The sequence below is a fragment of the Protopterus annectens genome, chromosome 14.part0, assembly GCF_019279795.1.
Source record: "Protopterus annectens isolate FY-2018-M chromosome 14.part0, PAN1.0, whole genome shotgun sequence".
Lineage (NCBI taxonomy): Eukaryota > Metazoa > Chordata > Ceratodontiformes > Protopteridae > Protopterus > Protopterus annectens.
In genome coordinates, this window is record NC_056748.1 from 1,109,883,441 (window position 1) to 1,109,896,222 (window position 12,782).

Below are 12,782 nucleotides of genomic sequence, written 5' to 3' on the forward strand. Positions count from 1 at the left end.
CTAGAATCCATAAACAAGCATCCACATACTCGCTCACACCAGCACACCCATACACATGCTCCACAAACACATGTATACTTTCATTCAGCTGCATTTATAACCCTACAGAAACACACATGCACACAAAAATGACTTGGGAGTTCTCTCTTTCCTCTTAGAGTAAAATCGCCATTTAAATTGGGAGGCACAGATATTTTCAGGGGAGATCACATGGCTAATTAGCATTAGCCACTCCATTGGACTGCTGCATTAGCATGCACCCTCAGCAGGGCGACCATTGTCTGTCCTAAGGCCCCCACAGAGGAGTAACCATAGCAACAGAGCAGTCCCAGAATCTGCAAGGCTAACCATAATATGGAAACCTTCCAAGATAAGGCTTCTGCTTCACTGTGAACCTTATTCAATTCCAGGGACGGTCTATTAGAAGATTTAAACAAGGAATGAAGTATGCAAGGTTTCTCAAGATAAAGGATTGTTTTTTTCTGAACACAATGTGATTTGGTTTTTGCATGTATGGATGATTTCTTTCCACAATTCATAAGAAAATGCACTTTATATTTCAGCCAAATTAATATGGGGTAGTAATACTGCTTAGTACACCGTACTTAATATGTACATTTGATTTTTACGTTAATATCTTTTTCTTTGTGTAAATGTGGATTCTAATTATTTTCCATTTTTAGTAAGTGATGTCTATTATCTTAACATTAACTGAAATTTATGGATAATCTGGCAAAAAGTTATGCTACTTGTTTGTTTTTAGGTATCATCGATTACCACTGCCCACAGATGGAGCATTGCTTGAAGAACAGTTTGATACCTTTATTAATTTACTCAGGGTAAGTTTAAAGGTTCAGAAATATTAAAGTAACAATTTAATAGGCGTTATAAAGTGTATTTTGATTTTGTTGAGAAAAAAGTCCACAATGCATTGTCTGCTGGGTGGAAAATTCATACTAAAATTAATTTTATGCTAAGATCAACTAAAGATCAACTGTACCAGTTTGTGATTGCTTTATTTGCTGTGCTATTTATGGCTTACCAAGCAGTCCCCATTTAGCTTTTCTCAACTTCTCTTACTGGTTCAGAACCTCATGGGAGCTCATCACTTTCTAGGGAATGATTTTTACTTAAAGCCCTGCTTGCCCTGTGTTCAACTTGCATTGAAGGTAAGAATGAGACGGAGTGATCCTTCATTGATTTTATTTTTTCTTTGTGCTGTACTTTTTCCCCTCTTAGTGACCAATGGGTGCACTATCAAATTAGGACTTGCAGTTCTAGACTCCTGGTTTGTTCCTGCATACTGTTCTCCAATTTTAATGCCCTCACTCTGTGTAGTGGACTGAATTACCCATCCTGCAATCCTGCACCCATTCCGCTGCCATTCCTGACTTCCAGGCAGGATAGGTGAGCCAAGACTGATCACACACTACCTTTCCTACCAGCCAGATCTTTTGGCCCATAATTCACTACTTGAATGTGGGTCATTGGGGTTACAATCAAGCTCTATCCCTTTGTGACGGGGTGGTAGGCAGTGATGCTGATTTCATACTTAGAAAATGCAAATGGACATTTATAGGAAAGTGATGTATTTTAGCTAGTTTGATAAAGTAAAGGATATGAAAATTTCTAAACCTAAAGGAAAATTTGAGTTTGGCTTTTTACCCCAGAAATGGGCAACCACGTCTGAATGGATGGCTATGCATCACAGATATATTACACTATTGAGGTATTAACGTGGCGGTTAACTAACTCTAGTTTTTACCTTCCACCATCTTTTGTTCCTTTCCGCATACGTATGTTACCATTATTTCTACCTCCTTCACTGTAGGAAATTGTTACTGTTTCCATTTCTTTGTTATTGGTTTCTTAACAACTGTCATTATAACCTCAACTAGGTATTTCAATTTATTATTTATTTACCAGTCCCTAAAAGAAATATTTGTTGTGTGAGTTGTTACTCTCTCTCCCCCAGTAGATCTGCTGTTATATTCTCAAGTTCTAGCTTTAAATAGGTTCAAAAAAGTGCAGTCTCAAAATGTGTTCCCACATCCTTATTTATTTATATTTGTTGACCGGGAGTGTCCGACTGGACATAGGTCCATTTTCAGCAGAGGCCTGGGGAGAAAAGCTCCACAGTTAAAATAAACAGACAGTAGTTACATTGGATTACATAGCGATTAACAATTTACATAGCAATTACTTACAACATATTTACTGATGAAGAACATAGTACATCAGTAGACAACTAGAATCTTTATCTGTGAAGTACATAACAGACATTAACAAATGTTACAAGAAGAAGTTCCTGCTGTATAATAAGTACTGGCTTATGAGCATCTGAGCTTGCTGTAATCAAGGTAGTTAGTGGAGTGGAAAGAAAGGTAGTGGTTGGATGGGGAGGGTGATATTAGAGAGGGAGTTGCAAGGGCATAGCCAGCATGTTTTTAGGTGCGCTTTTAGTTAAGTTTTGAAGTGGGTGCATGATGGTATGGAGGTAATTGTGGGTGGGAGGGAGTTCCATAATTTGGCTATGGTGCAAGAGAGTAGTGCTTCACCAGCAGAGTTATTGGCTTTAGTGATCTGCAAGTGATTTTTGTTGCTGGATCTTAGTGGTCTGGTGGTGCGATAGGGTTGGACTAGATTCTGGAGGGATGAGACATTTAGTGGATGATTTTCTAGTTTGTGGGCAAGTGAGAGTTGATACCATTGAAGGAGGTCAGGGAGTTCAAGCCAGCCCAGTTCAGCAAGTGAGAGACAGTGGTGACTACGGTAGGATGCCCCTGTGGCGAATTTGGCGATTTTGTTGTAGCAGTCTCTAGCTTGTTTAAATCACATTGCCTTAGGTTGGTATATATTGGAGAGGCATAAAGTAGGGTGGAGATAAGGTGGGAATTTGCTACTGACATCTTTGCTGCTTTGGTGAGAAGTTGCTTATTTCTGTATCGCACTCCTAGTTTATTGTGGACTTTTTTATGGTCAAGGATATGTGAATGTCACATTTTAGTTTGTCTATTTCCACTCCTAGCAATTTGGTGTGTTCAGTTGGGTATATAGTGGTGTTGTCTTTTGCTGTGATAAAGTGAGAGTTGTTTTGAGTATGTTTGGTGGGTTGGAAGATGAGTGGTTTAGTTTTGTTTGGGTTGAGTATTAATTGGGCATCAGATAACCAAGTTTCAACAGAGAAAAAGGCTTCCTATGTGACTTTTTGCAGTTTGGGTAGGGACTGGGCTGAGCAGATGATAGCTGAGTCATCTGCATATTGTATGAGTGTGCCATGTTTGGTGGCAGAGGCTAGATTATTGGTGAAAACAGAGAAGAGTAGGGGTCCAAGGATGGATCCTTGGTGAACCCCTATGGAGACAGGTAGTTGGGGAGATATGTAATTCTGCCATACAATGGATTGTTGGCGGTCAGACAGGTAACTCGGAAACCAATTGGTGACTGATTGTGAGAAGGATAGGTTATTGAGGACAGAGATAAGTTGTTTGTGTGGGACCATGACAAATTCTTTAGATAGGTCTAGGAAAGTAGCAGAGGAGAGATAGCCATTGTTTTTATGCTGAAGGATAGTGTTAGTAAAGGAGAGTAAAGCAGTGGTGGTGCTATGGTTTGGTCAGAAACCATGCTGAGTATTGGAAATGAGGTGATTAGTAAGGAGGTAGTCTGAGACCTGAGAGTGTATACATCTCTCTAGTATTTTAGAGAGTGGAGAGAGAATAGCTATGGGGCGGTAACTGGTTAGTTCTGTGGAGGGTCCGCCTTTGTGGAGGGGAATTATATGTGATACTTTCCACAGTGTGGGAACGTAACTTTCTGACAGAGATCGGTTAATCAAGATGGATACTGGGTAGGCCAGAGTATCAGCTGCGATTTGTAGGTATTCACTTGGGAGGTTGTCTGCTGCTAATCTGGTGGGCTTAAGTTTAGTTAAGAGTTTTTTTTATGTTGGAGGTAGGTACAGGAGAAAAAGAGAAGGCAGTGGGGAGATTACTAGTTGAAGGTATGGGTTGGAGGGGAGGGGGGGATTGTGTTGTTTAGCTAGTGATAATGTGGTTTGTGTGAAGTGCGTGTTGAATGAGGTAGCAATATTTTCTGAGGGGTGAGGGATGTTGGGAGGAGGGGTGTACTGACTTTACTTGGGTGGAGATTGGAGTTTATGGAGGACCAGAATTGTTCGGGGCTGTGTTGTGAGGAGTCTAAGGCAGACTGGTAGTATTGGAATTTGTCCTGTTTTATTAGCTTTTTGACTCTATTGCGTAGTTCTAGGAATTTCTGTCTAGTTGATGGGGTTTTGGTTTTGCGCCAGTGCTCCCAGGCTTTATCATGTCATTTCTGACTTAGTGGTTTTCTGTAGCCATGGGGAAGGGTTGTGCTTTGATTCTGGAAAGTCTTATGGGGGCATGGTAATTAAGGATGCTCAGGAAGGTAGTATTAAAAAATTCAACTGCGTCATCAAGGCTGAGGTACTTTAGAGGATGCCAGTTACATTCTTTGAGGGATGAGATGAATGTGAGTGGGTTAAAGTTTAGTTTTTTACGTATTTGACGGTAGATGACAGGTTTAGCTCAGTATAGGTATTTTTTGAGTAAGAATGTTGGGGAGTGATCACTGGGGCTGTCTGATAAGCAGCATGTTATACATGACTGGGGGCTCTTACTGACTAGTATCCAGTCCAGGGTAGTGTGCTTGCTGGAGTTTTTATTTATCCTGGTTGGTGACTGGACTAGGTGGGTGAAGCCATGAAGGTTTACATGATGGGTTGGATGGTTGCCAGAACAGGATTGCCAGTCAATATTGAAATCATCTAAAATGATAGTTTCTTGGGGGAGATGGTGGGTAGACCAGCTGAGGAGGTTTTCTAGTGGAGGGATGCCTCTCCAACCCTCATCTCTGGCATTTGGAAGCATCTTATTCTGCCACAATAAAGTATAGAAATAAGAGTGTAGACACTGCCATTGCAAAGATCTGAAATTTTCTAGCTTTTGTGGTGAAGTTTGTATTCCTATAAGTTCTCCCCACTCCTCTTCATTACCTCCCCTTTATTATTTTTCCCATTTATCTTTCATCTCTCTTGTCAACTTTCCTTTTTATGGGTTCCATCGGCTTGGCTATCGGTGTTTTGTTTATAGTCTACCCTAGTCTTCTTTGGTCTTCCTCTTCTGAAATGTTTGGTCTGTTGTATGTTTTTCCCTTATGGTGCTTCACTTCCCCCATCTAACTCTCGTACTCTGATACCTGACCACCCTTTCAGTGTCAATAACAAGCGAGTGAAAATTAAACCCACTTCTATATCATTAGAGCACCACCAAATAACCAATAGGTAACAGTAAATCATGCATAATTAATTAAATAAATACATAAAACCTACTGAGCCAATTTTAAAACATACCTACCCACCACCAATATTAACTAACATATTGCAACCAAAGTATATACAAAAGCAAAAAATCATTTTTCCAAATTGCTCTGTGGTCAGAAAAACCTGTTAACATACCTTGTTTAACTATTACTAAACTTTCTGACAAAAAATAATCAATTTCTGTTTTTTTGCCCTCTTTTATATGTCCAAGTCACTAAATTCCATATTTTTGCATATATTTTATAATATCTTTTACTAGTTTAAGCCTCCTTCTTTTGCTGTCTTAAATTGCAATTAAAGTCTTCTACTATTATCTCCATGTTAAGTGTGTATTTTATTATCTTTCTAAACATCTCTTCTCTCTTTTTGTATTATATATACATGTATTGCAATAAATTATTTTTTGCTTTTGTATATACTTTGGTTGCGATATGTCAGTTAATATTGGTGGTGGGTAGGTATGTTTTAAAATTGGTTCAGTAGGTTTGATGCATTTATTTAATTATGCATGATTTACTGTTGCCTATTGGCCATTTGGTGGTGCTCTAATGATTTATAAGTGGGTTTAATTTTCACTCACTTGTTTTTGACATTGAAAAAGGCTCTTTTGGGGGTGAAACTGGTCTGTCTCTTACTAAAAAGTATTTCTTCCCCATTTTGGTGCTGGCCGTTTTTTTGACTGAGTGAGTTTGCTTGTTTGTTCCTCTGCACCTGCCGTCAGGGCAAAGGTCTTCAGTTTGGTACTCTGATACTTCCCTTAGGACATTGTCTTCTGCTAGCAGGTCATCTCAGGATTGTATTGTGTCCCCTGTTATATACTCTGTACTAGTATTTCACCTCCAAACTGCTCCTGTTCTACCTCCTCAATTATGTGCATGTTTCCTTCTCTTTTTCTGTTCCTCAAGTTGGCAGTATGTTCCCCCTCCAGCTTTTAGTTCCTCTTTATGGAATAGTTCTCTAACCCTTTTTCCCATATTTCTCCAGATTGGCTGAACAATCTTTCTAATCATTTATTCCAGCAAAATTTCCCATAATATCCATATATTGTCTGCTATTCTCAGTAACTGTGTCCCTTCCCATATATCCATATATCGTCTGCTATTCTCAGTAACTGTGTCCCTTCCCATATTTCCATATATCGTCTCCTATTCTCAGTAACTGTGTATCTTCCCATATATCGTCTGCTATTCTCAGTAACTGTCCCTTTCCATATACCCATATATCGTCTCCTACTCTCAGTAACTGTGTCCCTTCCCATATACCGTCTCCTCTTATCAGTAACTGTGTCCCTTCCCATATATCCATATATCGTCTCCTATTCTCAGTACCTGTGTCTCTTCCCATATATCCACGTATCATCTGCTATTCTCAGTAACTGTGTCCCTTCCCATATATCGTCTCCTATTCTCAGTAACTGTGTCTCTTCCCATATATCGATGTATCATCTCCTCTTGTCAGTAACTGTGTCCCTTCCCATATATCCATATATAGTCTGCTATTCTTAGTAACTGTCCCTTCCCATAAACCCATATATCGCCTCCTATTCTCAGTAACTGTGTCCCTTCCCATATATCATCTCCTATTCTCAGTAACTGTGTCCCTTCCCATATATCATCTCCTATTCTCAGTAACTGTGTCCCTTCCCATATATCCATATCGTCTGCTATTCTCAGTAACTGTGTCCCTTCCCATATATCCATATATCATCTGCTATTCTCAGTAACTGTGTCCCTTCCCATATATCGTCTGCTATTCTCAGTAACTGTCCCTTCCCATATACCCATATATAGTCTCCTATTCTCAGTAACTGTGTCCCTTCCCATATATCCATATATTGTCTGCTATTCTCAGTAACTTTGTCCCTTCCCATATATCCATATATCGTCTCCTATTCTCAGTAACTGTGTCCCTTCCCATATATCGTCTCCTATTCTCAGTAACTGTGTCCCTTCCCTTATATCCATATATCATCTGCTATTCCCAGTAACTGTGTCCCTTCCCATATTTTCGTATATCATCTCCTATTCTCAGTAACTGTATCCCTTCCCATATATCCATATATCGTCTGCTATTCTCAGTAACTGTCCCTTCCCATATATCGTCTCCTATTCTCAGTAATGGTGTCCCTTCCCATATATCTGCTATTCTCAGTAACTGTGTCCCTTCCCATATATCGTCTCCTATTCTCAGTAACTGTGTCCCTTTCCATATATCATCTGCTATTCTCAGTAACTGTGTCCCTTCCCATATATCCATATATCGTCTGCTATTCTCAGTAACTGTGTCCCTTCCCATATATCCATATATCGTCTGCTATTCTCAGTAACTGTGTCCCTTCCCATATATTGTCTGCTATTCTCAGTAACTGTGTCCCTTCCCATATATCGTCTCCTATTCTCAGTACCTGTGTCCCTTCCCATATATCGTCTCCTATTCTCAGTAACTGTGTCCCTCTCCACAAAGGTGGTGCCTCAACGGACCCTGGAAACTATCGCCCCATAAGCCTGACTAGCTTGGTCTGCAAAGCTATGGAAAGGATCATCATGGACCTCATAAATAAAGATATTGGGGACCTACAGACACTGGATCCTACCCAGTTCGGCTTTGTTAAGGGCAGATCCTGCCTCTTAAACCTGGTCGACTTCTTTGAAACAGTCACCAAGGCCATTGAAGAAGGGAAGGTGGTCCACACAGCCTACCTGGACCTCGCAAAAGCCTTTGATACAATACCCCACTCGGGCATTATAGGTAAGGTCACCAACTTAAATATAAACCCCTTTGTCACTAGATGGGTTGCAAACTGGCTCAAGGACAGAACCCACATGGTTAGAATTGCTGGAGCCATGTCAGACTCCAAACCAGTTACAAGTGGCATCCCACAAGGCTCAGTCCTGGGACCTCTCTTTTTCGGTATATATTTCTCAGAGGTACAGGCCAACACAGAAGGACTGTGGCTGACCAAGTTCACAGATGACTGCAAACTGGGCACCATAATCGACTCTCCAGCTGACTCAAGCATCCTCCAAAAGGGCCTCATAGAAACAGACAACTGGTGCCAGAGCCATGGCCTCAAGCTAAACGCCAAAAAGTGTATAGTCATCCCCTTTGGCAAAAACAAAGTGCCCACAAATTACCACATAGGTGGTAATCCATTAAGTACAGAAGAAGTAATTAGGGACCTGGGGACCCAAGTTGATAGCAATCTCTCATTTGACAACCACGTGGCCAAAGTGGTTAGAAAAACATTTTATATAGCCCACCTAATCATGAAGGGATTCACATCTGGATCAGGGGAGGTCATCGTGCCTCTTTACTCATCCCTCATCAGGCCCATAATAGAGTACAATGCCCCTTTTGAGATGTACCTTACCAAACACCTGCAGCAACTGGAAAGACCCCAAAAGTACCTCACCAAGAGGATCAAAGGGCTCAAACAGATGCCATATGCTGCCCGGTTAAAGAAACTCCAGCTCTACTCAGTGGCATACCGCCTGCCCAGAGGCGACCTGTGCCTGACGTATAAAGCCATGTCCAACCTGGAATTAAGGGACATGCTGCACCTCAGAAAATCCAAATCCCATCGAGCTACACGCTCGAGAGACTTGAACCTCAGCACTGAAATAAATAGGACATGCTGGAGGGACAGATTCATAACCCAGAGGCTCCCTATACTCTGGAATAAAATCCCAGTCCAGGTTAGGCAGAGTCCCTCATTGACTCTCTTCAAGAGGAATCTTGATGAGTGGATGGGAGATCGTAGGTTTACCCCGGTATCACTTCTGTGTCACTGTTAGACAGAGGCACAGTATACTAACCTCGAAAAAGGGCATAGCAAAATTAATTTAAAATGGGTGGCGAAAGCCAAACATACTCTGGCTAGGCTTATAAATGCCCTAGGGCAGATAGCCTAGTATGAACCTATATATCATCTGCTATTCTCAGTAACTGTGTCCCTTCCCATATATCCATATATCGTCTGCTATTCTCAGTAACTGTGTCCCTTCCCATATGTCCATATATCGTCTGCTATTCTCAGTAACTGTGTCCCTTCCCATATGTCCATATATCGTTTCCTATTCTCAGTAACTGTGTCCCTTCCCATATGTCGTCTCCTATACTCAGTAACTGTGTCCCTTCTCAGGGCAGAGCAGTGGTTAACACCGTCACCTCACAGCAAGAGGTTCTCCAGTTTGATTCTCGGCTGGGGTGCCTTCTGTGTGGAGTTTACATGTTCTCCCTGTGTTCGCGTGGGTTTCTTCCCACATTCCAAAGACCTGCATCTGGAGCATTTCTCCCCGGGCCTCCGCTGAAAACAGGCTCTGTGGAACCTAGTCGGACTTTCCTGGTCAACAAATGATTAAATAAAATAAATAAATATCCATATATCATCTCCTATTCTCAGTAACTGTGTCCTTTCCCATATATAGTCTGCTATTCTCAGTAACTGTGTCCCTTCCCATATATCATCTGCTGTTCTCAGTAACTGTGTCCCTTCCCATATATTGTCTCCTATTCTCAGTAGCTGTGTCCCTTCCCAGATTATCTTTTTCCATTCAGTTTGATCATTTATATCTGTTAAACATAGGATGTTTGCTGCCTGCCTTAAGATACTCTGCAATTTCTGGTACACCCAAACCCCCCCTTTCCTTTTGATAGGGTTACTATCTCTCATAGGATCATAGGAGATTACTAAGCTATCAGCCTGGAAGTCATTTCAAGCCTAGCCATTTCATCCCAAAGTAATGCCATAGAAATGTTAGTTCATACTCAAGATTGCATTTAGTAATGGCTGCCCCTGTCTCTGAGGATTGTGGGCACTATCCTCGGTAAGAATTTATGGTGCCCCATGCACTCGTCCAGGTTCCTCCTGAACAGTTTTTTTTAGAGTTGCTCTGTTTTACATGAATAGGCTGCCTATTCTAAAGACATAGCAGTCACTGGGGGATAAATCTGTCCCTCCATGTCCTGTTCAAGTCAAAGACCATATTTAGGTCCCTGGAATGGGTAGCCCTAGTCCTGTTTGATTTACACATATGCAGCAAGTTCAAAAGGTTTGGGTCTTGGATTGCTCTGTAAGCCAGGCATTAGTCTCCCATAAGAAGTCTATATGATACAGAGTATAGTGGCAGAGACTTAATCGGACTGTGTAAGGCATGTGCTGGAGTCCCTTGATCATCTTTGTTAGAAACATTTGAGGTCTCTCCAATTGCTGCAAGTGCTTTATACAGTACATGTCAAACTGGAATTTGTACTAGATTATGGCCCAGATTAGTGCTGAGTATAGAGTGGTTATAACATCTTTTGCTCTTGAGGTGATGCCTTTACTAATCAAGTATGCTACATAGAAAGCCTTCCTTACTACAATAGATGCATGGTGGTCAAATTTAGAGCTACAGTCAACTTGTGATTCCAGATCCCTTACCATTTTGTGGGTACTTAGGGTATTGTTGTTGATTTGATAGTGTGAAGGGACATTGTTTGTGCTGAAAGGAATGATAATGCATTTCTTTGCTTTCAGTTTGAGTCCATGACTAAGACACCAGTTGGTGGTCTGTGTTTGTCAGCCACACCCCCTTAGTTTTGACCTGAATTTCTGAGAAGTATATACCAAACAGTAGGGGGCCCAGCGCTGACATCTGTGGTATCCCACTGGTAACCGGTCTGCTGGTTGATGTGGAGTCACCCACTTTGATAGTGTGTGTCCGGTTTGTGAGCCAGTTGGCAATGCATCTTACAATGAAGGGGTTTACATTTAGTTTGCTAAGTTTATTGGTAATGCCCAAGTGTGGTTTTGTGTTGAAAACCTTTGCCAACTCCAGGTATGCTGTGTGCACAGATTTGCCCTAGTCAATGGCCCTGGTAACATTTTCAAAAAAAATCCACCAGATTTAAAGGCAGGATTTGCCCTTGATGAAGCTGAATTGAATAGGAGCCAGGATTTGGAGGTTGCTCTTTATTGTTGAGGTCCATAATGATATGTCCCGTGGCCTTACAGATGAGGCTGGTCAGGCTTAAGGACCTGTAATTCCCTGGGTCTGTTGCTAGGCCACCTTTGTGGAGGGGAATAACTGTTGCTGTTCTCCACTGTGCAGAGACTGTGATTGAAAAGGGTTCTTAATGGTGATGCTAGTTCATGTTTTAGCTTGTTTAGAAGACACTGTGGGATGCCGTCTGATCCCACAGAGGCTGTTTTTTGCCTTTGACAAGGCTTTGATGACCTGTTCTTTAGATATGTAGGGTTGGGGGGGGGGGTTGTGATAGGTTTGGAGTGGACAAGGGAGTGAAATTTTCACCAAACCTATCCGCTAGCAGGTTTGCTATCTCTGTGATGGCAGTGTGTGAGATACCTTTGGTCATGAGCTTTCAAATGCTTGGGTCCTACCTTTTAGGCTATATACGTAGGTGTAAAGGGCTTTATGGTTATCCTTGGCTGTGGTTAATAAATTTGTCTCAAAGAAGCCCTTAAGAGGATTTGACAAGTTGTCTTGTTTGCTTGATGAGGTTGAGGAGGGTGCTTTTCCATTGTTGGGGTCTCACTGTTTTCTTGGATAGCAACTTTTTGCGTTTATTGTAAAGTTGGTTGATGCTGGATGTCCACCATGGCAGCATGTTTTTACTTGGGGTTCTGGCTTTGATTCTTTCTGGTACAGCCGAATCTATAAACTTATGCAAGTGATCGTACATGGCTTTAGTTTAAGCTTCTGTGTAGTTACCACTTCCAGCTGCATTTGGGGCTTGAAATGCATTTCTGCCCTCACCTAGGGAGGGTATAGTGTGCGTCGATGGAGTTTTTTAGTCTGATTTCATCCTTTGTGAGTTATGGTGTTAGTGTCAGATCAAGAGTGACTGATTTGTGGTCAGATTAAATTAATGAGGGTCCGATAGTTGTGGTAGTGCATCTGTTAAACAAGTTAATGAGGACCAGATGTAGTATGTCTGTTCCTCTTGTCGGTCTATGCCAGGGTAGTTGAGATAACAAAGCCAAGGAACTTTTGCACTAGTGGCTAGAGTAGGTTTCCAACTTGATGGTGGGATAATTGAAATCTTCCATAACTATTGTGTTTGGTAATATTTGGATTGTCTCCAGTTTGGTCAAGTAGGCTTCAAGCGTGTCATGACCCATGGAGGGGGATCTATAACAGGCTATGACTTGAATAGGGGTCTTACCCACCGTAACCTGAACTTGGAATAACTCCGTGGAGCAGTAGTGTAGTTTCTGCCCCCTGGGGCTGTTTTTGAGTTTGCCACCCCCTTCAAAAAATCATTGTCAAATGGGGCCCCCTATACACAACCCCCACCTCACAGCCATTCCAGTGTCCTGTTCCTTCTCTCCATTTATCATAAACACTGTGATGTGCATACTGTTTTCTGCTTTACTTCTACAGTGGTTATTTGGATTTAATTTAAAACGTTTACTTTA

At 41.5% G+C, this 12,782-nt stretch overlaps 1 protein-coding gene across 1 annotated transcript in view; it reads left to right on the forward strand.

Annotated features, from left to right (window-relative positions):
* Positions 1–12,782, forward strand: part of PALD1 (phosphatase domain containing paladin 1) — a gene marked incomplete in the record, with an annotated part of 1,459,376 nt that overhangs the window by 622,277 nt on the left and 824,317 nt on the right. The window contains 1 exon segment of the mRNA XM_044056896.1: positions 764–839. Coding sequence (XP_043912831.1) covers positions 764–839 — 76 coding nt within the window.